Source organism: Copadichromis virginalis, linkage group LG12, assembly GCF_057382275.1.
Source record: "Copadichromis virginalis isolate Kocher_CV1m ecotype Utaka linkage group LG12, C_Virginalis_male_GT1.1, whole genome shotgun sequence".
NCBI classification, from domain to species: Eukaryota; Metazoa; Chordata; class Actinopteri; order Cichliformes; family Cichlidae; genus Copadichromis; species Copadichromis virginalis.
The window spans coordinates 15,123,529-15,142,993 of NC_140629.1; the positions used below are offsets into that span (position 1 = coordinate 15,123,529).

General features: G+C 43.1%; 2 protein-coding genes across 3 annotated transcripts in view; both read left to right on the plus strand.

Moving 5' to 3' along the window:
* The window catches only part of LOC146696660 (4-hydroxyphenylpyruvate dioxygenase-like), a 58,029-nt gene that overhangs the window by 19,665 nt on the left and 18,899 nt on the right, over positions 1-19,465 (plus strand). The window lies entirely within an intron of this gene.
* On the plus strand, positions 16,387-18,255 carry aplnra (apelin receptor a). Its single transcript, XM_085474893.1, has one exon. The coding sequence runs from the start codon at positions 16,388-16,390 to the stop codon at positions 17,471-17,473; it is 1,086 nt and encodes a 361-aa protein (XP_085331019.1). The 5' UTR covers position 16,387; the 3' UTR covers positions 17,474-18,255.

The window sequence follows — 19,465 nt, forward strand, 5'->3', positions numbered from 1 at the left end:
CCGTCGTTTACCTGCTGTTAAGAAAAACATCCATTTTCCATGATATTCATGAAAGCAGGTATGTTCCTTTCTGCTCAATTTGCAAGTAAATGCATTAAACATTTGCTGACATTGAAATGCAAAGTAGACGCTGATCTTTCAGGACAGACGTGTAGAGCAAGGGTCAGGCACAAGAGCACCCCTGGTTACACCACCCTAAACAAAGACCAACAAAGGCAGGAAGGGCTGAGCCGGTGAACCCTACGCCCAGGCCAAACCATCCTCATCCATCGCATGCATCGAGTGTCAGTCCACTACCATGGGTGATGTTGACTCTTTTTCCTGTTTTAGTGTTCCCCGCACCTCCTCTTTGTGTAGTACAGTGTAAACACTCTCAAATCATGGTGCCGATGTAGATATTTAGACATCAAAGAGTAAAAGTGTAAATACAGCATTGTCGTCAGAGGCTTACTAGGTGAAGGATGGCATTGTCACAAACTTTCCACTCCTTCACAGCAACAGAAGGAAGAGACTGGTTAACAATAGAGTGTAGCAGCCTAAATTGTGGAATTGTGTAGGAATAGCACTGTACACTATTTGTACACTTTAATCTGGATTATTTGACGGATTCTTGTTACATCCACATGCAGTCATGAACATCAAAGGATAAATTGCAGTGACTCTGGTGATCCCCCGACTTGGTCCTCTATCGTTTTATAGTGAATTGTCTCAGCATTGATTCCTAATGACCTTTCATCTGTTAACATCGTGACATCAAAATATGACATCCAGTACTTTGTTTCATGTCCTAATATCTGCAAAACTAATGGCATTCCTATTAATCTCAGCCATGTTAGTGCTAATAAGAAAATGTTAATAGGCTAACCTGTTAAAAAAATGTTTTCATGTTGCAAGCAAGCTTTGAGGATATTCAACATATTCACACCCATGTACATATGACCAGTGGCCACAGTATATGAACCAAAGCAACTTTTTCAGTGTATCATCCCACCATATGTTCACACTCAAAGGCAAGTGAAAAAAAGAGTAAACTATGGCAGTCATTCACTTGGTAATAGTCATAGTTATATAATCACATGGTCTTGGAGTTGGTACTTTAAAAAAGTAATTTATTTTGCCATTTTATTACCTAATTACTCTGTTACATACTTGTCACATTACTGCTTATTTACACTTTTACCTGTTGAAAATCAAGCCTAGGCTGCATTGCTGTAGCACTGGCTCTTCCTCAGCTGGCATTGTGTTATCATGCTGTTTTTGCAGATGTTTGCATAGAGTCCATGCAAACATCAGCAGCAGTAGATAGTCGTTTCTGGGTCGAGTGTAGTTTAGACTCTGTCGCCACATTGTTTTCCTTTTGTGCAGTAAAAATAAAGATAGTATCCAAATGTCCAGTCCTCAAGTTGTACATTGCATTGTAGTTGTTGTCTGCACATGAACTGAGGTCAGCAGATTACACAGGGCTTTTTTTCTAGCTGCCAATCTTGCAGATAACCAAAGAACTTACAAGTAACGACATAATTGTTTGCTTGGTAAATGTTAATCATGACTGAATTTAGTACACTACTGCATTAGAAAACAACTGTAATGTGATTATAGTAAGACAGTATTTTGCAGCCCAAAGAATTCAATGTTGTAACTACAAAAAAGAATAAGTTGTTAAATGAAAAAAATGTTTAAAAATTATCTACTGGCCCAAACTATAGTTAAAATGATTCCTTAAATTTAGACTTTTAAACAGGGCACTGTGACACAGTGTTAGCCAAGCAGCAACCTTTACCTCCTAGGACCTGGCGTCCACATATGTGGGCATCACATTTTGGGTTGTCTAGACCAAAATACAAAATTTTGCAAGTAATTCTTTGTTTTTACATTCATCGGGTCCCAATCGTCCCAAATAGCAAACAGAAATTAAAAATGCATGCAATGAAAGAGTTTGGGTCTTAGGAGGTTAATATAAAAATGAAAAACATTACAGTAATTACAGTCGTTTTACAGACTGGTGCAAAAAATAAACTGTTTTGAAGTACATGGATAGTTTTCCCCATCATAGTAACTCTACAGTAGCTGATTTTTGGTGTAACTCATCCATTGGCATACACCTGCTGGGAGAGTGACTATTAAAGCCTTTTAGAAAAGATCTGTGTTATGGTGGGAGTGTAGTCTGCAGCGTTTAGTTTCAGATTAATCATAGCTGAATGAACGCTTGATACGAGCACAGGCCTTTTTGCCAGCCAGCACATATGTTGGCATTGTGGCCACTATGATACCCAAGATCCTGCTTTGAAAGAGATACTGCCACATAACATCCTGTTAGCTCAAAGGATTGGGCCACTGTTATGAATGCTGATCCAAATTATGAACTTTTAATAGGCAGTTGAATCTATAAATGTCTCTATGACCTTTGTTTGGAAGTCAAAAAGGGTCTTCTCTAATCACAGCTGCCCCAAGAGTTTACGTAGCCCTAAGCAGAATTTCTTTGTTCCCTCAAATTTTTCACGTGTCTGAGCGAACACACAAACTCCCTGAGCGGTCCCTTGGACCACTGTGAGCAACAGCAGACGTGTGCGCTGTGGTCATGCCAGCATCGAATCCATCCAAGTTACATAGTTTATTAAAATAATCAAATTACAGCATTTAAATTTATGTTCGACTAGTTTTAATTAACTTTTTTAGCCCACTTACAATGAAAATTAAAAAAATCTTGTTCATGTCCTGTGTAGTATGTTAACACTATTGGAAGTAAAAATAACTTGAACTCCAATTTTGAAAACACAACTTTCTTTTTTTTCCCCTTTTTTTTATATAAAGCTCTGACTTGTATTATGAGTCTGTGGTCTGGGAGAGAGTCTGTAACTCTCTGTCTGCAAAATACAGAATATAATGACCAATATTGGGCAATTAATCATATAGTTACTTCTTCAAAAAAGTAACTGAGTTATGCAAACAACAAAGTTTTTTGCAGCTGTTTACCTAAAAATACAGCCAAGGCGTTTTTTTAAAATAAACATTTCAAACTATTTACAGAACAATCAGCTGTTCTGCATCAAATTTGATGCCACACAAATTATTTGTGCCACTCCAAAAAATAATTTATGTGCACTATGAGATAAAGGAGAACAACAGTCTGATACCTGCAGGCCTGACAACAGGAGATGTATCACTCCTGTAACACCTGTAACATTCAGTAGTTGCCTCATTGCTCTGACACACACAACAAAACTACTGACCACACTACACGCTAAACGTTGCAAATCTCTCACATCTCAAAACACCGCCGTCACTCCTAAAACGTCCCCCCATTCCTAAACAACTAAGTGCGATGTTGCCATATCATTTTTTGATTGGTCAACATGGTACATTTTTCCACCAATAGGAAAGGGTGGGTTTTTTGTTTTTGTTTTTTGCTCACAGGCGGAGAGTGCTTTCGAGCGTTTTCCTTATAAAACGCAGTTTTTACCGTTTCTTCCTGCAGTAAATATAAACAAAGATAGTATTCAGGAAGAAAACCAAACATTGCATATATTTTTATCATAACTCTGGTTATGACTTTTTCCGTCAGTTGTTCCGTCTGTCCTCCTCACATCTCCAATGGTTGTACACGTTGTCATTAACGTGGCTTCATTCCACATCAGCCACGCCGCTTTGCTAGCTAAAACACCGGTGTCGGCACATAAGGACGCCTGTTAACCACGTTGATTTGCTGCGTATATACGAATGTGAATCGCATCATTGGCTGGACTATGGGATAAGGTGGCATCGTTGTAATCCCATACGGGAGCAGCCAGTCACTTACTGACTAACACTGCAAAACAGAATTGTTAAAGTTTTAATTTTAATTTCAATTCAGGTTGGATTTTTGTTTTTGTGCGCAACACAGATTTTCTGTGCGCAGAGACCGTGCCAGCAGTGCGCAATTGCGCACGCGCACAGCTTAGAGGGAACATTGGTGATACCCAAAACCTGCAGGACACCTCCGCTTGAGGCCTGAAGTTGGACACCCCTGGCCTACAGAGAGCCTATGGAGAAGGGTTTTCAACCTATGCAACCATAGCATGTGTCAAGTGTTGATTGGTTGGCAAGCTGATTGGGAAAGGAAAGAAAGGTAAAGCAAAGTTCACCAGGAATAGGAAAAGACGTGAACACAGATTCCTTGGGGAAGTAAATAGGCAACGGGTATTAAAATGTACCAAATCAAATATGCAACGCTAGCTGGTGTGGTGATATCTTGCGAATAAGGGAGAAGCCAAAAGTAGCTTCTATTACATTGTCAGTCAATTAACACATTTATCGATATATTGTGCATTTTCTTGTACGATTACTATTTGAAGTGCTCTTGAGGGCCTCCTGCTGGTGTGCGAGCCCCAAGCAGCTACTACTCATGCCCAAGACCAGGTCTGTCTCTAGTCATTATTGATACATAAAGTCTTTATAAACCCCTCAGCTGTGTTTTTCAAAGCCCTCAATCCTCGAGTGAGATGAAGTGCACCAACATGTGCTGAGTGCAGAGAATGTGGATCAACCCATTTTGGAAGCTGAAATAGTGCACGGCTTTGTCCAAATATTTTCTTTGAGTCTCAGCTTCTTCTTGAAACCAGTTGGCCTTCACACACACACAGGGCTCAGAAGAGTGACACATGGCTTTGGCATTGACTTTAGACCTGTTCTGGGACCATTAAAGACCAATTTGCCAGCATTCAGCACTGCGCAAACAGTGAGATGTGTTTCACAGGGCCTCACATCTGGACCTTTTGTGTTTAAACAGTGTCCCACTTCCTCTTTTAGAAACCTGAAGTACATGTATAATGGCTAGGCCACGTTCCACAGCCAGTTGGTCTCATTTCATTATTTTATTTATGCACTCTGGCCTATAACACTTATTCAAACACAGTTGTCCCTGATGTCCTATTCCTACTTCAGACACATGTTCTCCTTCTTCCTCCAGTCACATTGCATCATAATAATCATTAGTGGTAATGAGATAATATCATTATCCGCTGTTTGTTTAAGAGAAAAGAATAGTGCTATTAAGTGGACCCCTTACAGACTTCAACATAAATTGTAAAGTCAGCAGAGATGAAGAGACAGCCAAGACAAGGCCAAGGTTTGGTGTGGCAATCAGTCACTGCGAGGTCAGCTTGATTAAAGGAAATGGACTGAGTGGAAACTTTGAATGTGTGTTTTCAGTTGTGTTTTCAGCCCGCGTGATAGCAACAGCGGAACAGATGCTGAAACAATTAAGGCAAGTCGAAGGATGTTTTTACTCCCGCTCTGCCCCCTCCTCTAACCTTGTGATTGCACATCAAAGTTGTGGACAGAGTTTAAAGGTCGTTTTTATTGTTTGGCTGCTTAAAGCAGTTGTCGGATTTTTAAGAGGAACCGTGGCTTGTGGCGGCAGCACAAGCTGCGAGTGCAAACAACCTCAGAACAGGTTTGTCCTGACAATAACTCTGTGTCAAGTAGGGAAGGGATGTGGTCAAGGACAAATGCACATACATGTTTCAGCACAAAACAACAGTAGCTGGCTTTTCTAATGTAATTTGCACTGATGTGCTCGGCAGCTTTGAAGCAACTTCACTTTGATGCTCTAATCTGGCTTCTTTTAGCCCATCACTTTGATATCTGCATATATCCCTACACTAGCAATGGTAAACTATGGCAGGTTTGTAGCGCAAAAAGTTCCAGTTATGAAATTCTCTGTAACAGTTACACACTCTCATTTTTGACTCACCTGCACCACATGATGTGTGTAAAAGGATGGTGCACTGGTAGTTTGAATACGCACCCTATGGTTTGTTTGCTCTGAACAGAGAGGGGGGCCAGGACTCAATCTCGGAGGTGACTGATTTACAGTTTGTTGCTGTCAGTCAAACAGCTGACAGATGGTGAAAAGAGCAGTGCCTCCGCCGCACTGTCGCCGCTCATAGATACTCTGAGGTTTTAACAGTGGCGGGAGTGCTGAAATCTGTTTGTGGGGTTTGATAGGAAAGTTAAGCAGTTATAACAAAGCAATAATTATGAGTAAAATACAACTGAAATATATCAAATCAAAGGGTTATTTATTCAAATACTTAATTTTTAAGGAAACTTGGTTGGTAGAAACTGAATGTATACCAACCAGGTCGATTTTATTTGAGCAGATATCATTAAATTCAACATTTTACTTTGTACTCATGTAACAAAGTTACATGGAATATTGGCCAGTCAGCATTTGGGGCATACATCTTTGTGTTTGAATTAAGTGCGGTTGCCCTTACACTTTGTTTGTCTTACCTAGGATGACCATTGAACCTTCTACATAGCAATTAAAATTGCTATTTGAAAGAGCTTTTTAAAAAATAGTTTTCCTGACATTGTGACATTTTTCTCTAATATTAAGAAAATAGGAACATGGGTCTTGTTCTGTGATGAAATCTTGCGGCTTATTTTAGATTAAATCTTCAGAGAACAGTGTGTTACTGCTGGGTGGGAAAAGCTTGCTACCTATTTTGGATTGTTTTGGTTTGCTTGTTTTTTTTATGTTTTTTGATTTAAAGAGTCTTTTACCATTTCCCTGGAAGATTTCCAGTTTTTGGTTAGACTTTCAGCATAAACCTCTCTTTATGCCCTGCTGCTAAGACCACATTTTCAGGCCAATAAACTGCAAAAGAGTAATTAGTGTGTAAAAAATTGAGAACTGAAGCATTTTACTCAGTAATTATTTTTGTCAGGATAACACTGGGGTTTCTCACTGCCAGTCAGGTCTGTTACAGGTCTTTCATTCCAGTCCTGAAGGAAATTATCAAATAACAGACAGAAGTTCCACACAGACTTTGTGGGGCTTTGGGTGGAAAGTCTGCAAAGCACCTGGTTTTCACATGGGACACTGTTTAGGTTTCAGCTTTTCGTAATAGGCACAGGATTTGGGTTTCGGTTCTCCAATTTTAAAGAAAACAGGCAGTAATGATATTTGGACCTGACAAGGCGTTGAGCCAGACATTTCTTTTGACTTAAGAATACTTCTCCCATTGTAAAATTAAGCACAGTACCTGATTGCAAACAAACTATAAGGCAATAACAAATTTGTCTGAACTGTTTCGTGTTGCATATCATATTAACACTAACATTACCCAAGGCAGGGAAGAAGCAGTGAATCAATTGTGCCAGAGGGGGTGAAGCAGGCTAATTTCCTCCTAATTGAGCCACAGGCTTGTTGTTTTGTCAGGAGATTTTCGGCCAAATGGAGTCAGATTCCTGCAGATCCCCTGGGATGATGGGAGGGCCAGGCTGGAGTCTAGCAGAGCCCTGAGATCCCAGCAGTTACCCTGGCTCCTAATCCCTGTCATTAAGTCAGCTGCAAAGAGAAAATTGTCTATCCTCTTTTCAGCCTTGTCCTTTGTCCCTTCATTTCTTCCATTGCATCCTCTCTATCATTAGACTCATCTCCCGCTTCTCTATTTCCACCCCTGCTATTGTGTTCCACATTTCTGCACGACATCCCGATTTTCCCTGTGAATGCAGGTGACACATAAATCCTAATTGTCACCTGCACAATTTATCCAAACATCACTTGTCTTAGATGTCTCCTGTTTGACATAGGTTCACATTTCATCATAAAGCTGCTGCTCTGACATAGTTTTCAGATCCTACTTTACAAAAAAATATCAGGAAAGGTATGTCACTTATTTGTGTGTATATATACATTTCTAATAACCATCACAGTGTATACCAATTAAGTGGACTGTCTTGAGCAACAATAAAACAAAAGTTGGAGAGAAGCATCTCAGCTGGAGAGACAAACTGTCCTATTATAGCACATCCTGTGGTGCTTGCTGTTTTGTCCACTGACACACAAACACACACAATGTGGTGGGGAGCCAGAGGATGGGTAAGAGGGTGGTCCGGGGTCCTGAAAAGGAGAGAAGGGAAACACCTTGTGACCCCCCTGTTCCTGACCATGCTACTGGAGGTCCAGAGACAACAAGGATGGAAGAGCATAGGGCACCGCTGACATCTGCTTCTGTGTGGGTCATTCAGTGTTGTTGCCTCATATTTAACAATATTTAATCATATAAATAACTGTCAGAAGTCTGTTTACAGTAGTATCAGGAAGACCTACCTACCAACCCTGTAATGTCCTCTGAAGTGAGGGAAGCACAACTGTGTGTGCTTATTTCTTGGCAGCCTAGAATAAGGAAGGTAGACAAATGATAAATAAACAGTCAGGATTTTGCTTCTTGTGGCAAAGACAATCATCAGCATGCAAATGTTTGGGTTTTGATATGGATGTCAAACTCAAATGACTCCCAGACACAAACAGCACGACTCTTGCTACAGATAAGCCAGTTTTCCTTGGATGGGCCATTTCACCCCCCCAAGGAAAACTTTCTTTTGGTGTCCATACTGCACACACTCAGCGCACTGCCACTAAATGCTGAAATAAGTTAATCTGGATGGATTTATATGTAATACCAAATAGGATCAGTTGACAATCACGGTAAAACAACAAAGGACATCATCTGACAGTTCTAAGGCCTCACACATCAGGAACGGTGACTGTAAAAAATCCATGGACGACCTAACAGCTCCCCAAAAGTGAAGCCAAAATGTCTCCGTTGGCCCCCTGATGTCTGGCCGCAGTATAGATCATAAACTCTGTGGTAGTGGGTGGGACTGAGGTTAAAAACTAAACCAAAAACAGTTTGCCTCAGATTCATTTTTCCCAAAGATCTTTTCTGCCACTTTAAGGAGGTCTACTGATTTGGGTTCAAAGGTTCATTTGGATCAGTTTAATGTTAATTACTAACTTGACTGTTAAATGTGATTGAGAGCTGCAGTCCTGGAGAAAGTCATGTATCTGTGTCCAGGAATTACACCTAGAGTAGGCACACTGAAAAGAAATACTCTATTTACCTTCCAAAATGACCCCTGTGCCAATTTCATTTATAAAACACCTTTTATTTTATATAAACTCAATGTGCTTAACACAGAAGATAAAAATGTGAAAATCTGTGTGGATTTAAAATTCCTTAAGGCAGTTAAAAAAAAAAACAACCTTGTCAATTTGTGTCTTTAAAACTACAACACAAGGTGTTCTGCAGTAACTAACTGACATTCCTGAGGTATTATCACATTTTTTTTCTCAGTGTGTTAAATGTAATCCTCAAGTTAACATCCTTAGCTAGCTAAGAGAAAGAGTCATTAGCTACTGGAGGAAGCAAGTGTTCGGTAGCTATGATGTTTTAATTTTCATAAATAATCCGTGCACATGAATTAATCTACCCCGACTAAAGACGTTGTTCTATATGGATGTAAATTAATAGTTCGTGTTGCTGTTCAAACATTAGCTCTGCTGCTCTGACAGTGCAGGACAGAGGGGTGTTAAGCTGAAGCAGGCTGCCAGAGATGAAGCACTGAAACTGTTTATATGAGAAGCATTGAAAACTTCACCTGGGCAGGTCTGACATGATTATTAAATACCTACATGAAGCTGTATGTCTCTCTCCACACATGCATGTGCACTAACGTAAAAGCTGACATGTGCGTCAACATCCCCTTGTTATCGGTAAGAGTAAACACTTTATCAGAGGCCGACATTCACAAGCTGCCTGTAATTTGACTTCGCGGTTTCTAGCTGATATCAAAATTCACTGAAAAACCTGGCTGCCCCTGGGTGGGTCCGGGATGGGCGTGAGGTTCTGGGGGTGCTCCGTCTCTGGGCGGGGGCCCGGGCCGGGCCTCGGGGGCTCGGGTCCTGGTTGGTGTGTTGCCGGGGTTGTGGGCGGGTGGGTGCATGGGGGCCCGGCCCTGGAGCAGGGTGCCGCCGGTGCATCGAGCCGCCTGGGGGGCTCTTCAACTGGTGGGGGGGATGGTCACATCTGGCAGGAGCTTTCTTCTCTCAGGAACTCTCTGCAGGAGGGGGAGATACAGGAGAGGTGGAGGAAGATCTCAGCCTGGGCGTTTACCGTCTTATGTAGTCTGGAAGATGTGTGGTTGGTGGGGTGGGTGCAGTTTTCTCTGTGGTGGGGTTGGGTGGACTGTCCAGGGCTCTGTGGAGCCGGGGGGCGCTACTGCACTGGGCCCCGGTCTGATGGGCCTGGGCCCCCCTTCCCTGGCGGGTCGCGGAGGGTGGGAGTGCCTACTGGGGTCAGCGGGGGAGCTGGCCCCAGGGAGGGGTTACCTGCCCCTCCCTTCCTTCCCTCCCCATCTCCAGCTGCCTCCCTCTTCCCGCTCCTCCACAACCACCCACACATGCAGGGCCTTGGAGTGGGGGTATGTCACCAGGGTGCAGAGGAGGCTACCCCCCCCCCCTGTCCCCTTCTGGCTGCCTCTGCCTCAATTTTATCCCACAACTTAGACATTCACATTATTCACACTCTCATTACACATACATATAGGATCTTGGGGGTGGGCACAATCACGGAGTCCAAATCACCATCAGGGTGTATACCTCACCCCTGACGTCGTTGCCCACCTCTCAATTTTAAATACACTTAGTCATTGAGGGTTAGCAGGAGGGACTATGCGCTTACCTGCTGCTCCTTGGCAGGTAGCTCCATGCCCTCCTGGGTTTTAATTGCACCTTAGAACACATATGCATCAACACTACAATGAGCGGGTGGAGGGAGGTTTGGAGTCTTCTCCCACCCCCATTCTCTGCGGCCTGCTGGAGCGGGAGGGCTAGTAGGAGGAGTTGGCCGTCCGACTGCGGTCTGGGGTGTGGGGCCTCCCTGCTGCTGCGGAGTCGGGGTGGTCTGCCTCTCCCCACCGCAGGGAAAAGGGTAACACCACCTGGGTCTGGGTGCAGTTCCCCCCTCCAGGGGCAAGGGTACCTAGACCCGGTTTGTAGAGTACGCTTGGGGAGTGTGATTGTGTGTACAGCGTCTCTTTATGTCTGTCTCCACGTTGGTTGAGTGTGGAGTGAGTGCATATGAGAGCATGAGGGTGGGAATGGATGTTTGTGTCTGTGTGTGCCTGTATGTCTGTGTCTATATGTCAGGTTGGGTATCAGACGCCACCTCTCTGGGGACACCTCAGGCCCTCCAAGGTTTGGAGGCCTATCTCCACCCACCACCACTTCCCCTGCCGGTGGCGGACTCCCTCAGGTGTCGGTGTGTTGGTGGTTCTTTGGGTCTGGGGGTGGGCGTCCGGGTACACACCGGCTCACTCCTTGGCGGCCGCTTGTCGGGGCCTGGGGCCTGGGGCTCGCTCGGGCCCCTTTGGAGGTGGGGTGCCCCCGGCCTCTCGGCCTAGGGCTCGGTCACTCAGGCGCGGCTGGGGGCCGGCGGAGCTCACGGGCGCGTCACTGCAACCCCCCCTGGCTTCTGCTCCGCGGCTGCTGAGTGAGCCCTCATCTGGGACTCTCCTCAGCTCTTACTGGAACAGTGGCGCGGCTGCCCCTCTGTTGGTCTTCCATGGTCTCTTGTGTTCTGGGGGCCTCTGGATGTCTGGAGTTTTGATCTCCTCCATACCCGCTTCACACCCTGGAGGACGGGGCTGTGGCCCCCCCACACTCCCTAGCAGATCATTACATGGAGAAACCTTTGGAATGCAAGCATGCTGATCCACACAGGTATGCACACATGGGTATTCACAGACGCGGACTAAAGCTTTCTTGGCTGCTGCCTCAAAGCACACTGTGCGCTGTCTATCTTGCGTGCTGCACAATATCGTTTATTACTTAGTAAATACTGATATCTATGACTAGCTAGTTTATTGTGATGGTGCTTTGTTTTCTCTATTATTATGTTGCTCTTTGTTGTTTGCTGTCTCCTCTGTTTGTTTGTTTGTTTGTTTGTTTGTTTTTTCTCCATACAGGTGACCCAGGAGTTTTTTGTTTTTTTTTTGTTTTTTTTTGGTCTCTCTTCCCCCCCCTTCTCACCGTCTCTTCTCCCCTTGGGTTTTCTTTCTTTCTCTCCCCCTCTCTCTCTCATTCATTCCCCCTGTCCTATTTATTAAAAAAAAAAAAAAAAAAAATGACAAAGGATGAACTGAAGCTCTGCCATCACGTAATGTCGCATACTGCTGTTTCTGATGTCATTTAAAAAAAAAAAAAATTCACTGAAAAAAAATACTGATAACATGCCCACAAAATAAAACCATGTTTACCCGAAGCCGTTCATATGTGGCCCAGCTGTTCATCTCAGTTTGTAATGGACATTAAACACAGCCTAAGACAAACAGTCTCTCCTTTCTGTTGCCTGTAGGGAGGACTTCGCCTTCAGTCATCTTGATGTTAAAATATAAGGTGATTCATATTTGAGTAATTTTTTAGTAATATCTTTTTGGGTTTATACATTCAACACTGCTGCTTTACACAACAAAACATAAAAAAAAGCCCCACAAAAAACAACAAAGCCTAATATTAATGAGTGGAAACCGTGCAGGATTGGACTTCATGACCGAATCATTGTATATGTCCACTCTTTATGCTGAATATACTTAATTGTTTTAAAATTAGAGTAAATTAGTAGTAATTTTCAGAATTAGCTGATGGAAACGGTACAAAGGCTAAACAACCATATCATTTGCTGTCAGTTAAACCTGGACTTGTGTGGAGATGATTCCTTACGATTCCTCCAAAGCTGATGGGCAGCAAAAATGGCTGATGTCTTTTTCACCTGGCTAATACTTAGCCTCTGACTTTCTATGGAAGCGCAAAGGGTGCAATCAGTTTCTCACACGCTGCTTCTACATTTGGGCTTCATTTTTGTGTGATAATCACGATGTGGTTCAGTATTGTGCTTGTTGATTTTTACTTAACTTAAAGACCGGCTAAAAAACACATACTTTTGTAATATATCCTGATGTGTAAAACCTTGGAATCGAAGGAGGGTGTGCGTTGTTTTTACTGCGACTGTAATGTTGCAGTCTTGAATGGCGGTAGTTTAAAATAAAAACAGAAGGGTCACGTATCAACAATCAAGGACTTCCTCATTAAATTCTGGCCCCTGGATTACTCTCCTCACTCACAGACATCTGTAAGTCTTGACGTACTCGGATACTTAGCAGTACATTTCATGAGAACCCATTGTGTTTTTATTTAATCAAAAATGTGTTTTTGGACGATATAGGTTTAAAAAAACAAGCATAGAAGCACAAAAAATAACACTAAATCTGTTAACAAGGCATTTTCTTGCACTGATCAAACACAAATTTGCATCTTCCTGTTCCAGGAAGTGTAACAAAATTTTAATAAAACAGTCAGCAGGTGTATTTCTCATTAACAGAAAAGTGCTGAGAGCAACAAAAATGAAACAATGGGGCCTTGTTATCAAGCAAGCAATTCTTATGATTGGGTGGAGGTCTCCATTCAGTTCAGCGTTGAGGTCAAGATTAAAATATAGCTGCGTGTGACCTCCAGCTTGACGGTTTAATCACAGCACGGCACAAAACCGCCTGGAAGGTTTTGACAGAATTTCCCATTTCGTGCAATGTGAATGTTTTACGTATTCCAATCCCCGCATTTAGGTTCAGATTTTTTGCGTTGTGGAAAATTAAACATTCATGGCAAATTGTTACACTGGAGTCACATGGCGAGCTATCCTCGTATAGCCTGCAGTATGATGAGATACAAACCCCTCAGCAGGAGCAGTGCCCTCACACATCTGAGGGTGTAGCTCTGGCTCCATGGCACTGGAGTGCGACGTCATCTGACACAGCAGAGTCGACTCTTAGCGAGCTGATGTGAAAGCTCTGCAGATGTGGCTCATAGTGCGTTTTTAAGATTTCACTAGATAGAAAAGTATAAATGATTTTTATCCTTATTTCATTCAAAGTCTTTGCATCAGAGACAGCATGCACTTAAAGACCAGTCGTGTCTCTAAAGTGACTACGCTGTGACCCCACAGGTCCCCGGCTCCCTTGGGCTCCAGGTCCCCTCAGCATGATTTGCGAGGCCTAGGGTCTGCTATGTTAGCCGATGTGCTGTCAACATTTTTTACACTTCAAACAAACCTCAGGTCATAGATTAGCCTCCACCTTCAGTCACTTATCTCCTCCAGACTGGAGCTGACGTATCCACTGCGAATGTCCCCAAACCCTCCTGTCGGTGACCCCAGTTAACTCTGTTAAGTTAAATATCACAAACCTCCCTCTATTTAGTTGTTACAAAAACCCATGATAGTATCCGCTTCCCGCTGAGTCGCTCCATTTTGTCCCCGCACCAACAAAATGACAGTCAGAGTGAGAGCAAGGCAGTCGTGTCACAGCAGCAGGGTCATTTCAGCAGCAGATCAAAAGCAGCCACAGCTGTGGCAGAGTCACATGTGTGGTCCAGGCATATAGACAGAAACCCAACAAGCTTTCCCTGTCAAGCTAGTGCTTGCAATATGTTATGGAAAGAACATATGACACAAAAGCATGCAATAACCTATACTTAAAAAACAACATAATTCACATATGTTTTATTTGGAAAAGCGATGTCAGTAAATCTTCACTCACTGCTGATAATCATCCTCCCACCTCAGGAACAGCACCGGGACTTTATCTTGGCACCTATAAAGGCTATGATGAACAAGTAAGGAGGTCTTTTGAAGACATCTTATATGCTGGTCTAATCTGGCCATCTGTTTCTTATCTACTCGCCTTTTATTTTTTAAATTTGCTAATTTATTTATTTAAGGGATACTGACCCTGGAAGCAGCAGGCGCCAATCCTCTCCCCGGGGAATGAAGTAGAGGCGGGACACACCTGGTGTGTGTGTGTGTGTGTGTGTGTGTGTGTGTGTGTGTGTGAGAGAGAGAGAGAGAGAGAGAAGTTTGGTTTAGGGTACTTTTTCTGTGTTTTTTTGTGGTTCAGGATCCAGTAAGGGCATCCTTTTTATAGTAGTTCCAGGAGGAAACTGTCGTTTGCTTAAAAAAGGAAAATAAAACTTTGTCACACATAATAGCAAAATTGTTTCAGTGGACTTCCGTGTTTTTTCACTCGACATCCAGCATGTATGTTTGCATACAAAAAAACTGGCTCTTGACAGTGTCTCCTTGTTGCTGAATTAAGGATGAAGCATCTGCCGTGTTCTGGCTATCCCTCAGACCACTGCTCTATGTACAGTACAATCACCAGTCACTCAGTGCAGGCTGATAAGCTGTGAGCCTTTCCTTTCATCAAAGGCATTTTTTAGTCTGTGCATTTATAGTTAATAATCCATTCTGAGGATTAATGTAACAACATCTTGTTATCACCAATAGGAGCCCTGTTTTTTTAACAGATTACCTAAACTAAATGTGCTGTAAATAATGTTCAGCACTGCTCTGGCATGTCAAGCTCTTTTTTTCCCCACTGATAGTAATTCCTTGGATTGGACCTGGAGTCTGAAAGCCGTTTCACCAGCAACATATTCTGTAAGATGACTAAAAAGATTATCTGAATTTTGTAACATTTCTAATGGAACACATAAAAGCTCTTTTAAAGCAATTTGATAACTGCTACAATACTCTATACTACGGGACATTATATGAGCATTTGCTGCAGTTAGTGGTGAAAGGAAGCCAAGGTGGTGTCAATGTGAAGTTTCCTGTTGTTTTTGTTTCAAACTGGTGTGTTTGCTTGGCCTTTTATCATGGAAATCAATCGTCAGACCCGAGACTTGTATTAGAGTTACAGTAAAGATTAAATGAGATGCATCTGAAGGTTTAACAACAATTTAACGGAAGTGATTGTGATGTAAAGTAATCATCTGATATGTCCAGACCTGTTCTGCACATAATCAGAGTCACCATCTCACCACAAAGTCACTGCAAAAATTATAGGAGATAAAATGCTTGTGAAAACATGCACTAAAGAAAAAGGAAAGTAAAGCAAGCAATGTTTGTGCAATCTGTTCACACCACTACTAGGACTTAATTTTAGGTTTGACATGATCATTATTATTATTAAGAATAATAATAGTAATAATAATAATAAAGTAAATGTTAGACTCTTTAGTTTTTAAAAATGACATGAAAAACACCTTTATTTTGACCAGAAGTAATGGTGGTGTTCCCACATGGACAAATTCTGAATGTTTTATTGATTTGATGTCTTTTTCCTGATATTTTTTATTGAATTTACTAGTAGTAAGTGTTTTGGCCTGTCATCTGCAAGGGAATGCAGGCTTCTTGTCCTCCAGGCAGAGGGAAGGGCTGCGCCTGAAGAGGTGAGAGACAGGAGGAGGAGGGGGAGAGCTGAAAGATGTTTTACTGGGGGGGGGGGGGGGGGGGTCGTCCTGGGAGGGAACCAGGGGTGTGGAGGGGCGAGTTTAAAAAGGCAGACAGAGCCAAGAGTCACTCACTCTCACAGGATCTGCTCAGAAACCCCAGCTCCTATGATTCACTGAATTTCAATTCACCGTTTGGAACTTTACAGGACTCTTAACTTTTTTTTACCCTTTAAATTAAGGATTTTTTTTCTTAACAACAATCCCTGCAGCATGGAGCCCCCCACTCCGGAATATGGTGACAGCTACGAGTACTATGATGACAATGAGACTGCATGTGACTTCTCAGAGTGGGAGCCTTCTTACTCCCTCATCCCGGTCCTCTACATGCTGATCTTCATCCTGGGTCTGTCAGGTAACGGCGTGGTCATCTTCACTGTCTGGAGGTCCAAATCTAAACGTCGGGCTGCAGATGTCTATATAGGAAACCTGGCACTTGCTGACCTCACCTTTGTTATAACTCTACCTCTCTGGGCTGTGTACACAGCCCTGGGCTACCACTGGCCCTTTGGCGTGGCTCTGTGCAAGATCAGCAGCTATGTTGTTCTGGTAAACATGTACGCCAGTGTTTTCTGCCTCACCTGCCTGAGCTTTGACCGCTACCTGGCCATCGTGCACTCTCTGTCCAGCAGCAGGCTCCGTTCGCGGGGCACCATGCTGGCATCGCTGGGTGCTATTTGGTTCCTGTCTGGCCTCCTGGCTGTGCCCACGCTGCTGTTCCGCACCACTGTGAATGACCTAAACAGCAACCGGACCACATGTGCCATGGACTTCAGCCTGGTGACCATGAACCAGAGGCATGAGTACCTGTGGATTGCAGGACTCAGCCTGTCCTCCTCTGCCTTGGGTTTCCTCCTACCTTTCTTGGCCATGACCATCTTCTACTGCTTCATCGGCTGCACTGTCACACGCCACTTCAACAACCTGCGCAAGGAGGACCAGAAGAAGAAACGACTGTTGAAAATCATCACCACACTGGTGGTGGTGTTTGCCATCTGCTGGACTCCCTTCCACGTGCTGAAGAGCATGGACGCCCTCTCCTACCTGAACCTTGCTCCGAGCTCCTGCGGCTTCCTGCGTTTCCTGCTGCTGGCTCACCCCTATGCAACTTGCTTGGCCTATGTCAATAGCTGCCTCAACCCGTTCCTGTATGCCTTCTTTGACCTGCGTTTTCGCTCCCAGTGTCTGTGCCTGCTCAACCTGAAGAAAGCTATGCACGGCCAGATGAGCTCCATGTCGTCCACTCTCAGCGCCCAGACTCAGAAGTCAGAGGTTCAGTCTCTGGCCACCAAGGTGTAGAGAGCAAAGTGAAACAGGGCTGCTGCAGGACAGCTCCAACTGCTGGAACACTTGTAAAAATACAGACTTTATGTGTCCATTGTTCAAAGCTGGTAAGATGAGATGATGAACTTTGAATTGTCACTGCCTACAGTCATGATATTCATTATGTGTTCCTCCCAATGTACAGTGAGAGAGGCCAATACTCTGTATGCTGTGTGAACTTGGGAAGCTGGAGCCAGCTGGCTGAGCTCCTTTAGCTGCATTGTTCCTCAAATTCTCAGAGAAAAAAAAAGTCTTTATTTTTTCTGTTTAAATTTGTATTTGCAGAGGTTTTTTCATTTGTATCATGAAAAAAGGCAGAAATATGAATTGCTCTTTACACTGGATGAAACCTAAAGCTACACCCTATTTTCATACCATCTTCGTTCGGATATATTGCTGATTTATTGTAGAAGCACTTGTTGTACATGAGCAGGGAAATCAAACAAAGCAGTGTCTCTTCAAAGCTTCAAAGAAGGTAGAAGTCTGGGTTACGGAAGGGAGGGAGGGAGGTGTAAAAGGAGCAAAGGTGTTGCAGCTTAATTACATAGTTTGTGGGGAGGAGATGGGGCAGACAGGCAGATGGCAGTTGACAAATGTTGCTGAGGGACAGGAGCGGGTGGGGCGCTATGGAGGGGTTTTGCAGTGCAGTCACGCACTAAAGGGACAAAGGAGCCTTATAAATGGTCCAAATTGATGTATATGTTTTATTTTTTGACATCGCTGTAACTAACTACTGTATTAAAGATGTGTGCTATGAACCAGATGTCTTAAATTCATTGTGTGCTTGTCTGTGTGTGTGTGTGCATGCAAATCAAAGGTAGATTTTCAAGTATCACTTTAAAGGAGAACAATCTTGACAGCAAATGTAAATATTTAACCTCCACTTTCACGTCAGTCCTGTTATTTCAGTGTTAAGCATCTCAAAGGGTTCAAGCTTTTGTTATGAATAACCTTGCATTCAGTTCGCACCTTCAGACTAATAGGTCTCTAATCTCTATTGATTCACAGCCAGTATCCAGACAGTAACTGGATTATGCAAACTACCTGCCATCCTGAGTGTGTATTCTGCACTCAGCTGGGATTTCTGCAGGATTTCTTCATTTCAAACATTAGTATTTATTTAAGGCGAGGAAGAAAGAACCAGCAACATATTCAGAGTGATGTGTGCTCAGTTAAAGTCAAAGTGGCTAAAATTTATGCATAACAAAATTTAGGACAGCCAAACCCTGTGTGCTGAATTACGTGGCCATTACCACTGAGTGACTCTTCTAAGGGATATTCTGATTTGACAGTAATGAGCTCTGTTGGGCATAATTACCGTTTAGAAATATCGGTGGTGGGATGGGTTAGGGGGGAAGTGGGACTCTAATCCTGGCAGAAATCGGGGCCGCCGAACAAGTCAATATTTGTGCCTGCTGACAAGAGATTGCAGTCAGAGGGGTTCTTGGAGCACAGGATGGGGTGTGCAGATGCTCCATCACACTAAAGAAGAAACTGTGAGGTGATTGAAGTGAGAAACTTGGGAAATGGGTCATCTTGCACCACCGTTCTAAAGTAACCACATGTGTGAAGTGTGGAAAAAATGCAAAGCTGCATGATTCATCGTTTCTTTATGTGTGAGAGATCATATGTTATTTATTGTCCATCCTGGCGAAACGGAGCCTATTTGCAGTAAATGCCAGAATGTTCTTTGTGAGATCCTCGCAGACGCTAGATTGCTCAAACATGCAATGATTCTTCAGCTTGATAGATTTATTAGAAAAGATTTTATGTATCTAGTTTACGTATTTCGGATGCATACCGAATCTAACCCATAACACAAGCGTTCACTGCACCATTAACTCTATTGTGTAATAACAGAAGAATTCATTTTTTAGTTCATCTTTATATAAAACAGCAGATATACGAGTAGCAATTAGACCGTGGAAGCAGAGTCACTCACGCGTGCCGGACAATGCGAGACATGTT

Coding starts and splice junctions, on each gene's coding strand:
- aplnra (XM_085474893.1), top strand. CDS start 16,388: ATGGAGCCCCCCACTCCGGAATATGGTGACAGCTACGAGTACTATGAT.